The 23,410-nt window shown below is 49.0% G+C and overlaps 2 protein-coding genes across 2 annotated transcripts; one reads left to right on the top strand and one right to left on the bottom strand.

The window, feature by feature from the left end:
• Positions 1 to 9,768: 9,768 nt before the first annotated feature.
• On the bottom strand, positions 9,769 to 13,328 carry LOC125138243 (nuclear envelope pore membrane protein POM 121C-like). Its single transcript, XM_047799582.1, is given in 5 exon segments — positions 9,769 to 10,287; positions 10,289 to 12,892; positions 12,895 to 13,031; positions 13,034 to 13,171; positions 13,232 to 13,328. Coding segments are annotated over 5 exon segments (3,495 nt in total).
• LOC125138246 (nuclear envelope pore membrane protein POM 121C-like) lies at positions 13,327 to 21,866 on the top strand. The gene is given in 6 exon segments (XM_047799598.1): positions 13,327 to 13,360; positions 14,089 to 14,121; positions 18,335 to 18,457; positions 18,460 to 18,596; positions 18,599 to 21,346; positions 21,348 to 21,866. Coding segments are annotated over 6 exon segments (3,594 nt in total).
• The last annotated feature ends 1,544 nt before the right edge of the window (positions 21,867 to 23,410 follow it).

The following is a 23,410-nucleotide window of genomic DNA, read 5'->3' on the forward strand; positions in this document are numbered from 1 at the left end:
CTAAAGATGTAGGGCTTAGTTTCTATTGGTAAAATATATGCCTTAAAATGTGGGATTATGTGTAAATCAATGAGGTAATATGTGTAAAGCTTAGCTTCTATAGCTAGGATAGTGAAACTTGTGAAAGTAGCAAAAAGTATTGTGATGACAAATTCTATCCTAGAGTAGCAAAGCTGGAGAAAGTATGTTATAAACAAAACACACAGACTTGTTCCCATAAGCAAAAATCAAAAGCACAAATTATCTATATAATAACTACCGTATGCAGTTGAAATCTTTGGAACTGATTTAGAATAAGTTAAATTGTTTGTGACAGTAGGGTTGAGCAGAAAAAAAATGCTTTAGCCCATTTAGAAAATCTTTCTAAAATGTTAATTCTAAATTTCCTTTTGCAAGAAGGGACCTACAATGCAATTATAGTCTCTTACTATGTTTTTTACTGTTATTATTATTTTTTTCTGTTTCTGGCTGCCCCCGCACCATATGGAAGTTCCCATCCCAGGGACTGAATCCGATCTGTATCAGCAACCTACACCACGGCTATGGCAATGCTGGATCCTTAACCCCCTGCACTGGACCAGGAATTGAACTGGCAATGGCACAGAGACAAGCTGGATCACTAACCCACTGCACCACAACAGGGACTCTCAATTTCTTAGTTTTAAGTGCTGTAAAAATTCCTAGGATCACTCTTCTGTAAACCCAAGACATTTGGATAGGAACTTCATCTTGTACTCTGCTGCATATCAGAGATGCAAGTGGTGAGGGCTCTACCTGCGACCCTCCAGCCACAAATATGGCAAAAATGATCCTATCTACAAAACAGAAACAGTTCAGGCACGTGGAGAACAGACTTGTGGATGCTGGTGGGGAGAGAGGAGGGAGTGGATGGATGGGGAGTTTGGGGTTGGTATATACAAACTATCAAATTTGGAATGGATAAGTACTGGGGTCCTACTGTACAGCACAGGGAACCATGTCCAATCTCTTGAGATAGGACATGATGGAATATAATACGAAGAAGAAGGAATATGTATATACATATACAGATATATACATACACACACACACACATATACACGACTGGGTCACTTTGTTCAACAGCAAATTCTTAAATAAAACATGCTAAGTATTTGGACAGCTGTTCCCCGATTAACCTCGGGTGACCAACTTCTCATCACTGTGGAGAGCATCACTGATTCTACCAATTTTATTAACCTGCTTGAATTTCTGCCAGTTTTCTGTGTTTTCTCCTATGGAAAAATTATCCTTAAGTATTTTTCTGTAATTTGAATGCTATCATCCTTATACATGCTGCTGATTGAAGACATGTCTTCATGTTGAGATACGAGGAAGTCATCCTGGATCTCACCTGATTTGGCTTGAAGTTTATACTAACTAGAACACTCTTCCTTATGGCCTGTCAAACATCCTTTGTACATCTGCTTTAACCACTAAAGAAAATAATGCACTAAGAATATCGAGATGGGGAGTTCCTGGCGTGGCGCAGCAGAAACAAATCCAACTAGGCACCATGAGGTTGCGGGTTCACTCCCTGGCCTCGCTCAGTGGGTTAAGGATCTGGCGTTTCTGTGGCTGTGGTGTAGGCTGGCAGCTGTAGCTCCGATTAGACCCCTGGCCTCGAACCTCCATATGCAGTGGGTGCGGCCCTAAAAAGACAAAAGACACAGACAAAAAAATAAAAAAGGAAAAAAAAAAGAATTTCAGATGGAGTAACTGATTCAGGCATTCAAAATGGAGGAAACAGGTAGCCATCGTGGATGTTGCTTCAGATGTGTTCCTGCATCAAGGCGAACTTTACTTTTCTGAACTATCTCAAACTCAAGACTATCACCAGCCATTTTCAAAACACTCGCTTCTACCATCTGCCGGCGGCAACTTTACAGTATCTCTCTAAAGTCTATCAGTGTAACCATTCCAACATTTCGGACCCCAACCAATCCTCACTTAAAAAGGGCCCTTACTTCGTGCCTGTTCCAATCCTAATGCTTGACAGACAGCTTATGTAACTTTGCCGTGTCTTTGCCTACATATGCCTCCTACATTTTGTAGTTCAGTGGAAACACAATTCAAATGCTTACTGAATCTCTCTCTCCTAGGCTACAGTCTTCAGTGTAGGTCAGATAAAGCTCTTGTCTATTGCCATCATTGACTGTTCATTGATGGTTTGTGTTGACAGCACTAACCTGAGAAAACACCTTTCCAGACTCATCTCACACTGGCAGCTTTAGTGGAAGCCCCAGACTAAGTTATACACGTTTTACTAATATCCTCATAATTGAATAACTAAGCATATCTGACTGTAATTATCTGACATTCAACTATGAGAGACTGATCTTGTCTCTATCTTAATTATTACCCTTACTTTAATACCCTAGGAGACATCTGGCACTTATGAGGTGACCTTAATGTTTGTACGTGATCCTTAATACTCTCCGCTTTAAAATCTTATTATTTCTTAGAGAGAATCAAGGCTGTACATATATAACCTTTTCATATAATTTTTTTTCATCTGCTAGATTGGGCTCAGGAAGGGAGATAATTTAGGTATGCCTAAGGAGGTTTGGGGTCCTATATTCCTTCACTGTGTTTGAAGAATGTGTTACAAAGTACTCACAGTACTCCGACTCCAAGGGTGAGTGAATACATTCTGAAATTATGAATGCAACACTCTTTAAATCCTCAACTGTTCCCACACCATAGCTTTTATGAAAAGCCTAACAACACGGTTGGTATCCAGCTGTTTAATCAGGCTTAATCTAGGGGTTGGTGCCAACAAATTCTGTAGCCGTGCTTAACATCTACAATCAATTGGTCTTAAACAGGCTACTCTTGCAAAAGTAGGTGGGCCTCATAAAATCAGTTGAAAGGTCTTCAGAACAAAATCTCAAGTTTCCCAGAGAAAAGATTCGGCCTTAAGACTGCAAACTCAATTCCTGTCTTTACTTCAAATCCTGAGTTTTAGCCTGCATGCCTATCCTGCCAGTTTTGAACTTGCTTGCCCCCAAAATCACGGGAACTAATGCCAAGAATGGATGGATGGAGGGATGGATGGGTGAATGAATCAACAGAGATGGATAGATAGGTAGATAGACAGACAGATAGATAGATAGATAGATAGATAGATAGATAAGAACCCTGAACCCCAATGCACATAACATAAGATACGAAGACTACAAGAGAAAAAAAAGTGAACAGGAAACATGATACCTGTTAATGTCAGCATTATCAGTTTCAGTAAAGAGTCAGTGAAGGTAAAAGTTAATGTTCAGATAATAGCCCCAACAGTCTGAAAATACAGACTGACTTGACTTTATAGTGGTACTTTGGTTGATTCCATGCGATGCTCTCGTGTGAATATGAAGTCAGATAGCAAAGGGCAACCTTATTCACACTAAGCATGAAAAAAGAGAACGTAAAGCAAATACAACCTTTTTCAATTTTAAACTTCTCAGCGTTTAGGCTGCTAGCTATGATATCTGGTAGTACTAATTTAAACCACCGGTACATTTGGTTACATAGGGTTACATCTAGTTGTCACAAAGTAAAACTTCCAAATGAAATCCAGAGAAAAACATTAACATGTTCTTAAAACTAAAATTCTACAGTTTTCCCCTTGTGTTTAGATTGTGTATTTCTATTTCTTAATTCATATTTGCATGCCAAGACTGTAAGATGTTTCAGTGACTACTTCTGACAGACTGGCCTGTTATATAATTTTTAGCACAAAACTGAAGGCTTTCATGCAAATGCTAAGCCCTATAGATTCCAGAGCAAATGCTGGTCAAGGCATGAAGTGTTTAAGAATTCTTAGCCTATCTATGGTAGTTTTCATTCATATTTAGAATAGGGAATGCGTGTTGAGGGCCCTAGGTATGCCCATGGTGCCCAGTATTACCTTGCTCCTATTCCTCACCACTATTGTCTCAAACCAGACAGCTAAGCTTCTGCTGAGTTCCCATGTAAAAATTAGTTTTCTGCTAGGTGGAAACTCCTGCCTGATCTTCAGAACCCTGGAAGAAAGTTAACACATAACCTACCAAGCTAAATTCTGTCTCTAGGAAACTGCATTTTTCCAAATAAACTGTCCTTGTGCATGCTTTGAAGAGATAAATTTTCTAGAATCATTGAGTGGCTGAATTCTTCCAGGGCCTGAGAAACTAACAACTTGGCCCAGCTAATTATATTCAGTACCATCCTTCTCATTTCTCACTAGATCACGTTGCTTAGGTTGAAGCCTGCCTTAACCCTAAAGCACACTGAGCAATAAAAACAAGCTTTCAACTAATGCCGAAGGCACAGGAACTTTAGTGTAGAAGAAGCTATACGGTCAAGCTGAACTATACAGACAATGATAACGGCAAGACAAGCTTCCTTTTCCTCTAAAACTGGTGGCTGTGTAGTGCTTAAATAGCTAGCTAGAATATTTCTCTTTATGCTTAACATCTACTGAATATAGACGTAAGCAACTTCATTATTTGTATTACTCATTAATGAAGCTCGAAAATGCCAGCAGAGTATAAGATGCTGAAAAAAAGGACTCTGTTTTGAAACACAAGAAAATGATACGTCAGTTCCATCGTTCTTGAGGAACTTATGAGAAAACGTCATATTCAATGTGAAATAACACATAGACAGTTTCAAAGAGATGTGGTTTTGTACATAGAATTTCACTCTATCTACTTCCGAAAGAGTTTTCTCAATTTTCAAATTTCTGTCAAAGTAGGTGAAAGCCAAAGAAAATGTTCATGATTTTCTAAACAAGCCACTTTACAAATGCAGTGACAGAGGCCAACTGATTAGAGATTACACGTAATTGAAGACTTTTTAAAGATATTTTGTCTGGTTAGAACCTTTGTTTGTTTATTTGTTTTTGTTTCAGGGCTGCCCCTGCTGCTTACGGAAGTTCCCAGGCCAGGGGTCTTGCCCGGGAACTTCCCAGCTACAGCTGCCGGCCCTACCACAGCAGCTTCCGGCCTACACCACAGCAGTTGCTGGTCCACACCACAGCTGCAGCAGTGTAGGATCTGAGCCATGTCTGCAGCCTACACCGCAGCTTGAGGCAACGCCAGATCCTCGACCCCCCCCCCCCGCCCCAGCGAGGCCAGGCACCAAACCCACGTCCTCATGGGTACCAGTCGGGTTCCTTACTGAGGAGCCACAATGGGAACTCCCTGGTTAGAACCTTTGTGCCATTTATGCTAGATGAATTTCCTACCTTGGCATGAAACATCAACAGCTATGGCCACATGCTAATTTGTCGACCGCTCTGCGTAGCTTAAGTTTTATTAACATGTAGAATGAATATAAATGAACAACTCTTGTTAGTCAAGAACTATGAAATCTCTGTCATTGTAGTGAAAAGCAGTGAACAATCTATAATTTTTCCCGACTTCGCTGTTACTTCATCTTTGTGTGACTAGACAGGACCCGTCATTCTTATAAATGGCAGCTTTTATGTTACTAGAAATTTATCAATTTGTTAACATATATGTATATTTTGAGTGACATGTATTGCTTTTCAATTTGTGTTTTGCTTAAGTCGAAAATCACCCACCATGGTTCAGGACAGCCCCAGGAGAATTTCAGACCTGAAACATGTCCCATCAACTCGTATTCCAATGTCTGAGTTCACAGTTTAATACGGGTTCCCAAATTTTAAAGCACTTCATGGGGGAGAAAAGAAGGTTAGAAGAAGTTATTGGAGGAAGACCTAAAAGTCTGCATAGTGGTTCAGGCAACGATACAGTATTTGAGATTGAGTATTGATTTCAATAGCCTTGGAAAATTTTTACCAGTGACACTTTTTGATAATTTCATACACAAATCATTTTCCTTGCTACACTGTTGAATTTAGGTCAGCCCCATCATCTCTGCACTGCAGCACCACAAAAAGCAAAGAGGCCCGGAAGTGACATGGCCGTGTCTTTATATGGAATATAAGCTAGTGATACAAAGCATGAACACAGGAGCAAACAAATGACAAAGTATGAATTAAGACATGTGTTCCAGCCATCCCATAGCCAGCAATCTCTTTTCCACATGGAATTCTATAAAATGGCATAGCACATAGAGAATGTAAGGTCCTACTCATGTGCCTTGTATTAATTAGGATATTGGTCACTAACAGAGGCTAAACAGAAAATCTGAGCTGGCAAGGCATTCCAGAAAGGAACGATCCCAAAAGGCACGGCTTCTTTCTAGAATTCTATCTCCAAAAATAAATAAATACACGTTTCAGAGGTAAAATTATTGAGAGGTCACCCCTCAGATTTCTTCATTTAAAAAATGAGTAACGAATAAGGAGGAAGAGTAAATTCAGAGGGAGGTCAGAAAAAACATCATGGAAAGAAACTAATAAATAGAGTGATTACATGAATCAACAATGAAATGTAAAGTTAATAAAACCATACCTGATGTTTGTGATAAAAAGCGTAAAATGCAGGAGTTCCCCTGGAGGCTCAGTGGTTAACGAATCAGAGGAGGAAGCATGAGGTTGCGGGTTGGCTCCCTGGCCTTGCTCAGTGGGTTAAGATCCAGCATTGCTGTGAGCTGTGGTGTAGGTCACAGACGCGGCTTGGATCTGGCAGCTCCTGTGGCTCTGGCATAGGCTGGCGGCTACAGCTCCAATTAGACCCCTAGCCTGGGAACATCCACATGCTGCAGGAATAGGCCTAGAAAAAGGCAAAAGGACACACACACACACACACACACACACACACAGTGTAAAATGGAATCCTAAAATAAATTAAGAGGAAACATTCATATCAACATTAAACCACTTTATTTATATTATTTCTAAACAGACTGAGACGTTTAATAGGTACAAAATATCAATTAGAGATGTTTTGTTACATTTTTAAAGTAGCAGTCTTCAAACTAAAAACGGCAGGTTGAATGCACACATTTACTGCTGCTGTCTCACAAAATTACCCAAAAACTTAAAGTAAAAATTTAAAGGGAATGATTCCATAAGGACAAAGTTAGTGGACAAAAGGGTGAAAATGACAGTCACATTTTGCAATCAAAAGCATGCTAAAAGAAAAAACCGTACCCTCATGCAGCAATTCCGAAAATGCCTAGTAGGGGACAGTGCCCGCAGGTGGTAGAATTCGACACGCTCCTGTAACTCAGACGTATTCAAGAACTGGAAGCACTGTATACATTTGAAAATGAGGCTCACACTGTAGCTGAAAATAAGGCTGGTGGTACATTTCGAGGAGAAACATTGTCTTCCCATATTTTCTTCCAATCCTCAGAAGAGCAGAATAATGTTCTGGTCACCTGGGAGTCTCAACTGAAGACATTGCACAGTGGTGGACACCAAGTCTACCTGGAGATCGGGGTCGGGGGGGGGGGTTCTCCATTTAATGTTAAACCAACATTCATTTTCCCCACGTGACTCTGAAAATACTTTCAAGACACTTACCGCCTAAACCTCAATACAAACCTACTGCAAGTACACTGTTAATGACGATATGGTATTAGAAAACTCCTCACTGTGGAAACTGAGCTGCCTAAATGAAAACACCTGGCATTGGGGGCTTATCAGATAAAATAGATCAAATGCCTAATTCACTGATTGGGAGGTTTATACCCCCTATTCGGCACACAATGAGGTGGAGTCGAGTGGCACCTATTTTCTTTTAACGATAGAGCACAGATGTTTATTCTTAGGACATAAGCAAGGAGAAAAACCTCACATTCATACTAAAAATTCCAACGGGACTCACGGGAATGCAGGCTGTGCGTATGATGGACAGCCCCAGCCTCCCGTTGCCGGCCAGTGCATGCACAGGTCCACACCTGCACTCATGCACTCACACTCAGGCCACGCCAGGCCGCCTGCTCCAGGGGGTTCCCGGACCAATGGTCCCGCCTGTGGAACTGAGGTAAACTAGCTCAGAGTCCTAACCTAAGAGGGTCTGCCTGATGTAAGCTATAGGCAGAAGCCTGATTTCGAGACCTGTGCCCCACCCCCCTCTCATCCTGGCAGATGTTCCAGGTTCAGGTCCCTCCTCAGCTCCACACCCAACAGCCAGGAGTCGCGCTCCTCCACGGGGGTGGGGGGCGCAGCCCCTGCCAGCAGACAGGCACCCTCAGTCAAAGAGGGGAGGGGGACTCGCTACATCTCCGTCACATTTCTAAAATAAGAACTAGACTTTGTGTTTCCAGAAGCAGCTCCAGTCCCTCGGAAAAGCTGCCTGGGACAGCATTTGAGCCTCTTCTTCACACAGGCGTCACTTAACCATACAGCTGATTTCTCGTCAATAGCGTTTCTACTTAACCACCTCAATGAACCAAGCTTGAAGAAAGTTAAAAGGCAGGTTAGCTTCAATACAAAACTAACTATGTCATCTTGTTGAAAATGGTTAAGTACGTTTTTCTTTTAGTTTAGACACACGCACTCATGCTTCTCCCAAAGAGGATGGGCGTGGCAGCCAGGATCTTGGGCCTGGGGTACGTGGTTTGGGAAAAAAGGAAGAAGAAAGGAAGGGGCAGGGGGAGTAAGATCCGGCTTTAGAATGCGGTTTATTATCTAGGCTTTCTAACTTGTACTATGGGTGATCTAGCCTACAGTGCGGTTAGGTAGGTGGGGAAAGAAACAAAGAGGCCCCCTCCTCCTAGGCTGCCAGCCCTGAAACTCAAAACACCACTTGAAAATTCCAGACTCAGCACTTGGAGCCATCAAGTGGTGCGTGCCCCTTTCCACATTCAACGAGCGAGGCCCCAGAAACTTCAAGGGTTACCTCCAGCACTACCAACATGCCGCCACTCACACAGGTCAGTTCTTCCTCCAGACTCGACTCAAAGAGCAAGAGACATGAGCATCAGACAAAGTAACACAGGACAAGGCTTGAAACATGTGATCCCGGAGAGGCGGACAAGGCCGGTGAGGCCAACACGGAAGGTGGACAAGGAGGCAGCTGACAGCAGTGGTGGGCATCCTGCCTGTTCCAAGATCGTCCCTCTCCCAGAGTGAGGTGTCACCCCTGCATCTGCCAGGCTAAGGGTCTTGAGCCACCAAGCTTTGGGGGGCCACACTGGCAGAGAGGGTTGGCGATGAAACAGCGGCCCCCGACTTGGAGGAGCAGCACCCACTGGGGTATCCAAGGCACAGGTAGATTCAGGATCATTTTGAAAGGAATTGATCCTGCAAGGAGTCCGTGAGGGACGAAGCAGCAGGAATGGAGACCCCGCGGCCTCTAATGGGACAAGGTGGGGAGAAGCACTTTTCATAGCCAAGCCAAGCAAGGTAAAGCTACAGGGATGAGCGCTTCCCCCAAGCCCATCAAATGCCTCTCAGAGATGCAAGTGGTGAGGTCTCTACCTGTGACTCCCCAGCCGAGGTGGCTCTCAGGGAAAGGCTGGCAAGGGAGCTGCCTGACTAAGCTTTTATACCACGCGAGCGTCACGGAAGGAAGAGGGCGATATGCTCAGGTGTTGCTTGAGTTCTCTCCAGCCTCACCAGTGGGACCACTCAAGCAAGGCCACAGCCTTCTGCCCTGCCACCCTTCCTGCCTTCCCCTCCCTCCAGAGCCCTGGGGCTTTTGCTTCCTGCAAGACAGGGAACAGCCTCTGCAACTGCCACCCCCGCCCGCCCGCCCCGCTGGCTGAAGCCAGGCTCGGTCAGAGATCTCTGCTTTATGCAACCGGAAGATGAGAGGCTCTTGCTGGCAGGTGCCAAGGTCCAGGTGTTGGCAGGAGCGGGTGGCAGGGTGGGAGGCATGGGGGGAGGGTCAGGGGCTACTTCTTGCTAGTGTGCTGCCTCCGGGCCTGTAGCTGTTGCCAAGCCCCTGGGGGCTTGGATCCCGCACCCTTGGAAAAGGAAGGCCCTGTTCTAACAAAGCCCTGGGTGGGTGTTGAGGATGCCCCAAAGGAGAGGCTGCTGCCTGATGTGCCCACCCCACGGGCAGGGGTGCTCTGACCAAAGGTGGGTGTGGAGCTGCCTCCAAACACAGGTTTGCTGTCTGGAGTGCAGGCCACCTTGAAGGCAAAGGAGATGCTCTGGCGGGGCGCACCCAGGCTGTTCTGACTCAAGCCTCCCACAAAAGGAGTCGTGCTGCCAGCGGTCCCACTCCGTCCTGCTCCGGGCTCGAAGGCTCCTGAGGCAGAGCTGGTTCCTGGGGAAGCCACACTGATCCCAACGCCTCTGCTGCCAGCTGGGGCTGCTGATCCCCCAAATGTGAAGGGGGACGGTGTCGTGCTACTGGAGCTACTGGTCCCACTGCTGGTGGTCCGGGTTGTAGCTGCCAAGCCAGAGGTTGGTGGCTGCACCAAAGGAGAAAACGGCTGTGGTGCTGCCCAAGGCTGGCTGGGGGCCGGCCAGGGTGCCGGAGGCAGAGGCTGTGGCTTTCAGGCCACCAAGAGTGGACTGTGTGGTGCTGCCCAAGGCGGGCTGGGCTGCGGCTGGAGTTGCAGTCGGGGCGGGGGCTGCAGAGTCTCCCAGCGTGAAGGGGCTGCACAAGCTGGGGACAAGGGATGGCTGGGCAGCCCACTGCTGCTGCCCATCAGTGGCCCCGAAGCTGGGCCGGGGGTTGGATCCTGGGTGTGATGAGAGAGAGGGCTTGGCACTTGAGCCAAAGGGAATGTTGAAAGCTGGGGTGGCGGTGCTACTGAATGTCAGTGCGGGCTGGCTGGTGGTGGCTGGGGCAGAGGCTGTAAGGGTGCTGCCCACATCGCCATCGCCAGCAGTGCTGCTGCTGCTGCTGCTGCTGGCGACTGTCTGAGCGGCACTGGGAAGGGACGGGCCAAAGCTGGTGACTGCTGTTGAAGGAGGCATGGTGGGAGGCTTACCAAACTGGACTATGGAGCTGGAGCCCACGGCTGGGGTGAAGCTGGCACCAGAGGCAGGGGGAGGCCCAAAGAGGAAGGGCTGGGCGGTAGAAGCGGTGGTGCTAGTCACGCTGCTCAGGCTGCTGGTCATGCTGCTCACACAGAAGCGGAACATGGGCTTCAGAGCAGAGTCTACGGGGGAGGGGCCAGCCGTGGTCACAGGAGCCACCGCAGAAGTGGCACTGGTCTGGCCAGTGAAGAGAGGGGCGCGCATAGTACTGGCTGGAGGAGCTGTCTGCTTGAAGAAGGGAGTTAATGTGGGCACGGGAGCAGCTGCCTCCCTGGTGTGAGAGACAGGCTTAAAAGTGAGGGATGGGCTGCTGGTAGTTGTGGGGAGGGCTGAGCTGGAAGATGTGGTGGCTGTGACCTTGGAAGGGCTAGAGGGCAAGGGGCCCTCGTTCTCGCTTTTAGGAGGGGGCCAAAACATGGGATCGAGCATGGCGGCACCCTTATCAGAACAGGGCCTTCCCAACCTACAGCCATTTCCTTTGGCGGCACCCTTATCCCTGACTTCCGAGGAGGTGCCCGGAAGAGGCCCTGACTCTGAAGAGCCAAGAGGGGCCAGAGGGCTGGGTGTCTTCGGAGGTGACTGGGCCACAGTGGTTGCCATGCCAGCAGATTTGGGGAGGGATGGGAGGCCTGGGGAATCCTGCATCTTCTTCGAGCTCTTCAACAGTGGGTCAGGGCTGGGGGCTGGGAGCGAGGTTGCGGTGGCGGGAGTCCCAGCAGCAGGCAGGCTAAAAGTGAAGGGAGGCTGACTGCTAGGTGGGTTCTCGGGGACAGAGCTCAAGGCGCTATCAGTCTTATCCTCCAAGATCTCGTTAAACCACTGAAACAAAGCTTTCTTTTCCAAGTCTACGTCTTCAGCAGTGACGGAACAGCCAAGCTGGGGAGGCGGAGGCAAGGTCAGCTGGTCCCCTCGCCAGGACCGCAGCAGCTGCACCTTCCGTTTACGCTGCCCTGAGCTGCCAGGGATTGATGGAGAATTCCTCGAGTTCTGTTTCTTCCACGTGGCTGTATCGGCCGCTTGTGCTCCCCGGGACTCCTTGTCTGCTATGAAGGGAGTTGAAGGACCAGAATGATGAGGAAGTTCCTGTTCTCTTATTTTCTTTGCTGGCCTCGCTGGAGTCTGGGAGCAGGATGAAGCTGGGCTAGAGAAGGGAGATGAACTAGGAGCACTCCTCTTCCGCAGCTGAGGGAGACCTCCAGTAGAACTGTAAGAACTGGCGATGGCGTTGCGGCTGGAGATGGGGATGCCGCCTGTGTCCGTGCTGGTCAAGGAGCTCAGAGGAGAGGTGCGTGATCTCTTATTCAAGCGGTCGTCTGAGCTCTGGGGACTGAGACCTCTCTTCAGAGGCCCAGGCTTAGGCACAAAAGAGGCAGGGAGTCCACTGGCCACCAGCGGCTCGAATGCCGAATGTCCACTTCCACTGCTATCATGGCGCCTTCTCTTATTTTCCTGGCCATCAGCACATATTTGGTCTTCCTCCTTCGCTGCCCTTTGCTTCCAGGCTCTGAGGGCACTCAGTACAGTCTCCTTTGCACATGGGTCTGGGGCCCTAGCGGACGGTGAGGACAGTGTGGAGCTGCTAATCTGCCCTGATAGCGGGGGACGATTCAATTTGCTATCCGGAGGAGCAATCCTCACTGTCACTGGGCTGCACACCGTTTTGGAATTGCGAGCAGAGAGCACAGTCCTCCTGTGCCAACTATTCCCGCACACCGTGGGACGGACCCCCAGCGAGGAATACTGGGCCTGCTGGACTGGCTTTCTTCTTCGAGGTGTTACTACAAACCGATGAGCTACAGAGCCACAGTCCCGGAGGGAAGTCCTCCTAGCGGGTCGGGGAAGAGGAGTGGGTGGGGAGGGGTGAGTATGAACCCCGGGGGTTTGGCCTGATGGAGCTGGCGGCGGCGTGGGGCGGGTGGGCGGGCGGCGGCCAGGCCTCCCCCGCAGGTCCCTGGCCTCCGAGGTGGAGGCAGGCTGCGGGGGCGCGGGCTTGCCTAGGTAATTGCCCATGGGGAACAGATCAGCGCGGGGTCAAGTCCTTTGAATAGGCGCGGAGCCTCTGGGAGACTTCCGTTTACTGCTGACTAAGCCGGAGGCAAGGTGAGCGGTGTTCGGTGGCGGCGCGCGTTCCGAACCAGCAAGGTTCTGAAGGCGCGTGAACCTCGGGCTCGCGCCTCAGGCCCCACCAGACCGCGGTAGCCCCCACAGCTAGCCAGGCCCGCGTAACCGCCGCCGCCAGCACCAAGGGCAGCGCGAGGCCATGCAGCGCGAGGCTCAGCAGAGCCAGGCAGAGCAGCGCAGCCCCTGCCCCCCGCAGCACCAGCCCATAGACCCAAGGTCCTTAACACTCGCAGGCAACTGCACGCCCCAGCACCAGGCCATGGACCATGAGGTCCCTAACACTCGCCAGCAACTCTGGCCACCGGTCCCTGCCTGCAGTCACCTTAGCTGTCGGAGACATGGCGTCTCCGCGAGCAAGCGCAGCCCCAGAAAGTATAATAATAATAAACAGTTAAAAATAAAACCCCCCAAACAAGTGTGCATGCATAAAATATACTTGAGTGAGAATAATCATAGAGATAAGGTACGTACACATACACCTCTATCATAAACATGCATCGAGAAGGCAAACTTTAGGGTAATGCTGCCGAGTCAGGTGATTAGGCTATCAGTGGAGACAAAAGGTGGACCTCAGTTGTATGTATTGGACTTTATTTGACAACACTTTCTAAATCTGAAATAGACCTAAGTAACATGTTAAGACATGTTGACCATAATCTCTGAATAATGAATGATTCATCGTCTATGTATTTTTATCTATGGTTGAAATAGTAATAAAGTGGAAATGTAGGAATTACATGTCTGTATGTTAAAATGTTTAGAGGATTCAGAAAAGAACGCAAATAAAACACCAATATAGTAGACCAAAATAATAGCCTTTGGTGCCCCATGTTTTTAAAAATTCCAAAGTAATGATTATTTGTGCCCTCATATGAGTACATGACTTGTTATCATTCAGATGATTCCAACTGAACAGTTAAAAAGAAGCCAAATGCGATAACTCTCCTTCGAATGTAATTTAGTACAGCCAGAGTGGGAAAGAGTAAGGAGATTCCTCGAAAAGTGGAAAAACAAAAATACCATATGATACAGCAATTTCAAACTGAAGGAAATGAAATCAGTACTTCAAAATGATATCTGCACTCCCATGTTCACTGCAGGAATAGTCACAATAACCAATATACGAAAACCAGGTACGTTTGTCCAACGACACATGAATGGATATACACACACGTGTGTGTGTGTGTGTATCATCCAGCCTTAAATGACCAAGAGATCCTGCCACGTGCAGCAAAACGGATGAAACTGGAAGACCTGCTGAATACAATAAACCAAATAGAAAAAGACAGAATGATCTCACTTATTTGCAGGATCTAAAAAGTTGTTGAATACATAGAAGCAAAGACTAGAACAGAGCTCACCAGGGGCAGAGAGGTGGGAGAAATGAGGATATGTTGGCCAAAGGACAAAGACTAGAACAGAGCTCACCAGGGGCAGAGAGGTGGGAGAAATGAGGATATGTTGGCCAAAGGACACAAATTGCAATTATGGAGGAAAAAGAAAGCTTGAGCTCCACTGTAGCGTAGGATAACGATAAATTAGACCAAGTGGACCTAACGGGCATACGTAGATATTTCTACGCAACAGAAGAATAAACATTCTTCTCAAGAGCACAGAGCACATTCTTTAGGATGGATCGTATTATGAGCCACATAACGTTAAAGCAAACTTTAACAAATTTTAAAACATTTAACACGATAGCAATTTTCTTCTCCCATGATGGATAAGACACTAAAACACAACAAGAGGAATGCTGGAAAGTCTACAAACAAACGGAAACTAAACAACACAACTCGGAACTACCAATGGGTCAAATAAGAAATCCCAAGATTTACAAAAAAAATAATCTCCAAACAAAGGAAAACAGAAACGCAATGTAACAAAACACAGAGGATGCTACAAAAGCAGTCCCTAGAGGGAATTTTATAGTGATCCAAGCAAATGTTAAGAAAACAAGATCTTGGGGTTGCCATCATGGAACAGTGGGTACAAATCCGACTAGGAACCATGAGGTTGCAGGTTCGATCCCTGGCCTCACTCAGTGGGTTAAGGATCCCATGTTGCCGTGAGCCATGGCATAGGTCACAGACACGGCTCGGATCTGGCATTGCTTTGGCTCCCGATCCCTCCCACTCCCTTCCTCTCCCGTCGGGCAGCCACAAGTCTGTTCTCCAAGTCCATGATTTTCTTTCCTGTGGAGATGTTCATTTGTGCTGGATATTAGATTCCAGTTATAAGTGATGTCATATGGTACTTGTCTTTGTCTTTCTGACTCATTTCGCTCAGTATGAGAGTCTCTCGTTCCATCCATGTTGCTGCAAATGGCATGATGTCATTCTTTTTTATGGCTGAGTAGTGTTCCATTGTGTATATATACACACCACATCTTCCTAATCCAATCGTCTGTTGATGGACATTTGGGTTGTTTCCATGTCCTGGCTATTGTGAATAGTGCTGCAGTGAACATGCGGGTGCATGTGTCTCTTTTAAGGAGAGGTTTGTCCGGATATGTGCCCAAGAGTGGGATTGCGGGGTCATATGGAAGTTCTATGTATAGATTTCTAAGGTATCTCCCAACTGTTCTCCACAGTGGCTGTACCAGCTTACATTCCCACCAGCAGTGCAGGAGGGTTCCCTTTCCCCACAACCCCTCCAGCCCTTGTTATTTGTGGACAGATTAACGATGGCCATTCTGACTGGTGTGAGGTGGTATCTCATGGTAGTTTTGATTTGCATTTCTCTTATAATCAGCGATGGTGAGCATTTTTTCATGTGTTTGCTGGCCATCTGTATATCTTCCTTGGAGAGCCGTCTATTCAGGTCTTTTGCCCATTTTTCCATTGGTTGATTGGCTTTCTTTGCTGTTGAGTTGTATAAGTTGCTTATATATTCTAGAGATTAAGCCCTGGTCCGTTGCATCATTTGAAACTATTTTCTCCCATTCTGTAAATTGTCTTTTTGTTTTCTTTTGGGTTTCCTTTGCTATGCAAAAGCTTTTCAGTTTGATTAGGTCCGGTTGGTTTATTTTTGCTCTAATTTCTATTGCTTTGGGAGACTGACCTGAGAAAATATTCATGATGTTGATGTCAGAGAGTGTTTTGCCTATGATCTCTTCTAGGCATTTGATGGTGTCCTGTCTTATATTTAAGTCTTTCAGCTATTTTGAATTTACTTTTGTGCATGGGGTGAGGGCGTGTTCTAATTTCATTGCTTTGCATGCAGCTGTCCAGGTTTCCCAGCAATGCTGGCTGAATAGACTTTCTTTTTCCCATATTGTGTTCTTGCCTCCCTTGTCAGAGATTAATTGACCATAGGTGTCAGGGTTTATTTCCGGGTTCTCTATTCTGTTCCATTGGTCTGTCCGTCTGCTTTGATACCAGTACCACACTGTTTTGATGACTGTGGCTTTGTGATATTTCTTAAAGTCTGGGAAAGTTATGCCTCCTGGTGGTTTTTGTTTCTCAGGATTGCTTTGGCAATTCTGGGTCTTTTGTGGTTCCATATAAAATTTTGGATGGCTTGTTCTAGTTCTGTGAAAAATGTCATGGGTAATTTGAGAGAGATTGCATTGAATCTGTAGATTGCTTTGGGTAGTATGGCCATTTTTACAATATTGATTTTTCCAACCCATGAACATGGAATATCTTTCCATTTCTTTTTTTTTTTTTGTCTTTTTGCTATTTCTTTGGGCCGCTTCTGTGGCATATGGAGGTTCCCAGGCTAGGAGTTGAATCGGAGCTGTAGCCACTGGCCTACGCCAGAGCCACAGCAACACGGGATCCGAGCCGCGTCTGCAACCTACACCACAGCTCACAGCAATGCTGGATCGTTAACCCACTGAGCAAGGGCAGGGACCGAACCCGCAACCTCATGGTTCCTAGTCAGATTCGTTAACCACTGCGCCACGCCGGGAACTCCCTCTTTCCATTTCTTTACATCTTCTTTGATTTCTTTGATTAAAGTTTTATAGTTCTTGTCAGATAAGTCCTCTACCTCCTTGGTCAGGTGTATTCTGAGGTATTTGATTTTTTTGAGGTGCAATTTTTAAAGGTACTGTATATTTGTATTCCTTTTCTAATATTTCATTGCTGGTATACAGAAATGCAACTGACTTCTAAATGTTAATCTTATATCATGCTAGTTTGCTGAATTTATTAATCAGTTCAAGTAGTTTGGAGGTTGAGTCCTTAGGGTTTTCTATGTATAGTATCATGTCGTCTGCATACAGTGACAGTTTTATCTCTTCTCTTCCTATATGGATGCCTTTTATTTCTTTTGTTTGTCTAATTGCTATGGCTAGGAATTCCAAAACTATGTTGAATAGCAGTATTGAGGGTGGGCATCCGGTCTTGTTCCAGATTTGAGTGAGAAGGCTTTCAGTTTTTCTCCATTGAGTATTATATTTGCTGTGGGTTTATCATAAATGTCTTTATGCTAAAATATTACCTGGTTTTCGTATATTGGTTATTGTGACTATTCCTGCAGTGAACATGGGAGTGCAGATATCATTTTGAAGTACTGATTTCATTTCCTTCAGTTTGAAATTGCTGTATCATATGGTATTTTTGTTTTTCCACTTTTCGAGGAATCTCCTTACTCTTTCCCACTCTGGCTGTGCTAATTTACATTCGAAGGAGAGTTATCCCATTTGGTTTCTTTCTAACTGTTCAGTTGGAATCATCTGAGTGATTACAAGTCATGTACTCATATGAGGGCACAAATAATCATTACTTTGGAGTTTTTAAAAATATGGGGCACCAAAGGCTATTATTTTGGTCTACTATATTGGTGTTTTATTTGCGTTCTTTTCTGAATCCTCTAAACATTTTAACATACAGACATGTAATTCCTACATCTCCACGTTCTTACTATTTCAACCATAGATAAAAATACATAGATGATGAATCATTCATTATTCAGAGATTATGGTCAACATGGCTTACTTAACATGTTACTTAGGTCTATTTCAGATTTAGAAAGTGTTGTCAAATAAAGTCCAGTACATACAACTGAGTCTCCAATGATAGCCTAATCACCTGACTCTGCAGCATTAGCCTAAAGCTTGCCTTCTCGATGCATGTTTATGATAGAGGTGTATGTGTACGTATCTTATCTCTATGATTATTTTCACTCAAGCACATTTTACGCATGCACACTTGTTTGGGGGGTTTTATTTTTAACTGTTTATTATTTTTTCTTTTTTTCTGGGGCTGCGCTTGCTTGCAGAGTCGCGATGTCGCCGACAAGCGCAAATCAGCTACTTTGACTGCAGGCTGCCACCTGTGGCGGAAGTTGCTGGCGAGTCTTAGGGACCTTGGGTCTATGGGCTGGTGCTGCGGGGGGCAGGGGCGGCGCTGCTTGACCTGGCGCTGCATGGCCTCGCGCTGCCCTTGGTGCTGGCGGCGGCGGTTACGCGGGCCTGGCTAGCTGTGGGGGCTACCGCGGTCTGGTGGGGCCTGAGGCGCGAGCCCGAGGTTCACGCGCCTTCAGAACCTCGCTGGTTCGGAACGCGCGCCGCCACCGAACACCGCTCACCTTGCCTCCGGCTTAGTCAGCAGTAAACGGAAGTCTCCCAGAGGCTCCGCGCCTATTCAAAGGACTTGACCCCGCGCTGATCTGTTCCCCATGGGCAATTACCTAGGCAAGCCCGCGCCCCCGCAGCCTGCCTCCACCTCGGAGGCCAGGGACCTGCGGGGGAGGCCTGGCCGCCGCCCGCCCACCCGCCCCACGCCGCCGCCAGCTCCATCAGGCCAAACCCCCGGGGTTCATACTCACCCCTCCCCACCCACTCCTCTTCCCCGACCCGCTAGGAGGACTTCCCTCCGGGACTGTGGCTCTGTAGCTCATCGGTTTGTAGTAACACCTCGAAGAAGAAAGCCAGTCCAGCAGGCCCAGTATTCCTCGCTGGGGGTCCGTCCCACGGTGTGCGGGAATAGTTGGCACAGGAGGACTGTGCTCTCTGCTCGCAATTCCAAAACGGTGTGCAGCCCAGTGACAGTGAGGATTGCTCCTCCGGATAGCAAATTGAATCGTCCCCCGCTATCAGGGCAGATTAGCAGCTCCACACTGTCCTCACCGTCCGCTAGGGCCCCAGACCCATGTGCAAAGGAGACTGTACTGAGTGCCCTCAGAGCCTGGAAGCAAAGGGCAGCGAAGGAGGAAGACCAAATATGTGCTGATGGCCAGGAAAATAAGAGAAGGCGCCATGATAGCAGTGGAAGTGGACATTCGGCATTCGAGCCGCTGGTGGCCAGTGGACTCCCTGCCTCTTTTGTGCCTAAGCCTGGGCCTCTGAAGAGAGGTCTCAGTCCCCAGAGCTCAGACGACCGCTTGAATAAGAGATCACGCACCTCTCCTCTGAGCTCCTTGACCAGCACGGACACAGGCGGCATCCCCATCTCCAGCCGCAACGCCATCGCCAGTTCTTACAGTTCTACTGGAGGTCTCCCTCAGCTGCGGAAGAGGAGTGCTCCTAGTTCATCTCCCTTCTCTAGCCCAGCTTCATCCTGCTCCCAGACTCCAGCGAGGCCAGCAAAGAAAATAAGAGAACAGGAACTTCCTCATCATTCTGGTCCTTCAACTCCCTTCATAGCAGACAAGGAGTCCCGGGGAGCACAAGCGGCCGATACAGCCACGTGGAAGAAACAGAACTCGAGGAATTCTCCATCAATCCCTGGCAGCTCAGGGCAGCGTAAACGGAAGGTGCAGCTGCTGCGGTCCTGGCGAGGGGACCAGCTGACCTTGCCTCCGCCTCCCCAGCTTGGCTGTTCCGTCACTGCTGAAGACGTAGACTTGGAAAAGAAAGCTTTGTTTCAGTGGTTTAACGAGATCTTGGAGGATAAGACTGATAGCGCCTTGAGCTCTGTCCCCGAGAACCCACCTAGCAGTCAGCCTCCCTTCACTTTTAGCCTGCCTGCTGCTGGGACTCCCGCCACCGCAACCTCGCTCCCAGCCCCCAGCCCTGACCCACTGTTGAAGAGCTCGAAGAAGATGCAGGATTCCCCAGGCCTCCCATCCCTCCCCAAATCTGCTGGCATGGCAACCACTGTGGCCCAGTCACCTCCGAAGACACCCAGCCCTCTGGCCCCTCTTGGCTCTTCAGAGTCAGGGCCTCTTCCGGGCACCTCCTCGGACTCCCAACCTACAGCCATTTCCTTTGGCGGCACCCTTATCCCTGCTTCTTCCACAGGGCCAGTCACTGACACCACGTCACCTCCAGCCCCTCAGGCCGAGACGTCTGCCAAATCCCAAGCCTTGTCGGCCCCACCTCCCACCCCCAAGCAGAACATTCCCTTTGGAATGCTGAGCACCTCACCTGCTCACCCTCCTGCCTCTGCAGCTCCGGCTGTGTCTTCACCATCTCCCATGCTCGATCCCATGTTTTGGCCCCCTCCTAAAAGCAAGAACGAGGGCCCCTTGCCCTCTAGCCCTTCCAAGGTCACAGCCACCACATCTTCCAGCTCAGCCCTCCCCACAACTACCAGCAGCCCATCCCTCACTTTTAAGCCTGTCTCTCACACCAGGGAGGCAGCAGCTCCCGTGCCCACATTAACTCCCTTCTTCAAGCAGACAGCTCCTCCAGCCAGTACTATGCGCGCCCCTCTCTTCACTGGCCAGACCAGTGCCACCTCTGCGGTGGCTCCTGTGACCATGGCTGGCCCCTCCTCCGTAGACTCTGCTCTGAAGCCCATGTTCCGCTTCTGTGTGAGCAGCATGACCAGCAGCCTGAGCAGCGCTTCCACCGCCCAGCCCTTCCTCTTTGGGCCTCCCCCTGCCTCTGGTGCCAGCTTCACCCCGGCCGTGGGCTCCAGCTCCATAGTCCAGTTTGGTAAGCCTCCCACCATGCCTCCTTCAACAGCAGTCACCAGCTTTGGCCCGTCCCTTCCCAGTGCCGCTCAGACAGTCGCCAGCAGCAGCAGCAGCAGCAGCACTGCTGGCGATGGCGATGTGGGCAGCACCCTTACAGCCTCTGCCCCAGCCACCACCAGCCAGCCCGCACTGACATTCAGTAGCACCGCCACCCCAGCTTTCGACATTCCCTTTGGCTCAAGTGCCAAGCCCTCTCTCTCATCACACCCAGGATCCAACCCCCGGCCCAGCTTCGGGGCCACTGATGGGCAGCAGCAGTGGGCTGCCCAGCCATCCCTTGTCCCCAGCTTGTGCAGCTCCTTCACGTTGGGAGACTCTGCAGCCCCCGCCCCGACTGCAACTCCAGCCGCAGCCCAGCCCGCCTTGGGCAGCACCACACAGTCCACTCTTGGTGGCCTGAAAGCCACAGCCTCTGCCTCCGGCACCCTGGCCGGCCCCCAGCCAGCCTTGGGCAGCACCACAGCCGTTTTCTCCTTTGGTGCAGCCACCAACCTCTGGCTTGGCAGCTACAACCCGGACCACCAGCAGTGGGACCAGTAGCTCCAGTAGCACGACACCGTCCCCCTTCACATTTGGGGGATCAGCAGCCCCAGCTGGCAGCAGAGGCGTTGGGATCAGTGTGGCTTCCCCAGGAACCAGCTCTGCCTCAGGAGCCTTCGGGCCCGGAGCAGGACGGAGTGGGACCGCTGGCAGCACGACTCCTTTTGTGGGAGGCTTGAGTCAGAACAGCCTGGGTGCGCCCCGCCAGAGCATCTCCTTTGCCTTCAAGGTGGCCTGCACTCCAGACAGCAAACCTGTGTTTGGAGGCAGCTCCACGCCCACCTTTGGTCAGAGCACCCCTGCCCATGGGGTGGGCACATCAGGCAGCAGCCTCTCCTTTGGGGCATCCTCAACACCCACCCAGGGCTTTGTTAGAACAGGGCCTTCCTTTTCCAAGGGTGCGGGATCCAAGCCCCCAGGGGCTTGGCAACAGCTACAGGCCCGGAGGCAGCACACTAGCAAGAAGTAGCCCCTGGCCCTCCCCCCACGCCTCCAATGCCCACTCCCCCTCCCCCGCTCCTGCCAACACCTGGACCTTGGCACCTGCCAGCAAGAGCCTCTCATCTTCCGGTTGCATAAAGCAGAGATCTCTGACCGAGCCTGGCTTCAGCCAGCGGGGCGGGCGGGCGGGGGTGGCAGTTGCAGAGGCTGTTCCCTGTCTTGCAGGAAGCAAAAGCCCCAGGGCTCTGGAGGGCTCTGGAGGGAGGGGAAGGCAGGAAGGGTGGCAGGGCAGAAGGCTGTGGCCTTGCTTGAGTGGTCGCACTGGTGAGGCTGGAGAGAACTCAAGCAACACCTGAGCATATCGCCCTCTTCCTTCCGTGACGCTCGCGTGGTATAAAAGCTTAGTCAGGCAGCTCCCTTGCCAGCCTTTCCCTGAGAGCCACCTCGGCTGGGGAGTCACAGGTAGAGACCTCACCACTTGCATCTCTGAGAGGCATTTGATGGGCTTGGGGGAAGCGCTCATCCCTGTAGCTTTACCTTGCTTGGCTTGGCTATGAAAAGTGCTTCTCCCCACCTTGTCCCATTAGAGGCCACGGGGTCTCCATTCCTGCTGCTTCGTCCCTCACGGACTCCTTGCAGGATCAATTCCTTTCAAAATGATCCTGAATCTACCTGTGCCTTGGATGATACCCCAGTGGGTGCTGCTCCTCCAAGTCGGGGCCGCTGTTTCATCGCCAACCCTCTCTGCCAGTGTGGCCCCCCAAAGCTTGGTGGCTCAAGACCCTTAGCCTGGCAGATGCAGGGGTGACACCTCACTCTGGGAGAGGGACGATCTTGGAACAGGCAGGATGCCCACCACTGCTGTCAGCTGCCTCCTTGTCCACCTTCCGTGTTGGCCTCACCGGCCTTGTCCGCCTCTCCGGGATCACATGTTTCAAGCCTTGTCCTGTGTTACTTTGTCTGATGCTCATGTCTCTTGCTCTTTGAGTCGAGTCTGGAGGAAGAACTGACCTGTGTGAGTGGCGGCATGTTGGTAGTGCTGGAGGTAACCCTTGAAGTTTCTGGGGCCTCGCTCGTTGAATGTGGAAAGGGGCACGCACCACTTGATGGCTCCAAGTGCTGAGTCTGGAATTTTCAAGTGGTGTTTTGAGTTTCAGGGCTGGCAGCCTAGGAGGAGGGGGCCTCTTTGTTTCTTTCCCCACCTACCTAACCGCACTGTAGGCTAGATCACCCATAGTACAAGTTAGAAAGCCTAGATAATAAACCGCATTCTAAAGCCGGATCTTACTCCCCCTGCCCCTTCCTTTCTTCTTCCTTTTTTCCCAAACCACGTACCCCAGGCCCAAGATCCTGGCTGCCACGCCCATCCTCTTTGGGAGAAGCATGAGTGCGTGTGTCTAAACTAAAAGAAAAACGTACTTAACCATTTTCAACAAGATGACATAGTTAGTTTTGTATTGAAGCTAACCTGCCTTTTAACTTTCTTCAAGCTTGGTTCATTGAGGTGGTTAAGTAGAAACGCTATTGACGAGAAATCAGCTGTATGGTTAAGTGACGCCTGTGTGAAGAAGA

Source organism: Phacochoerus africanus, chromosome 1 (genome assembly GCF_016906955.1).
Source record: "Phacochoerus africanus isolate WHEZ1 chromosome 1, ROS_Pafr_v1, whole genome shotgun sequence".
Classification (NCBI taxonomy): Eukaryota; Metazoa; Chordata; class Mammalia; order Artiodactyla; family Suidae; genus Phacochoerus; species Phacochoerus africanus.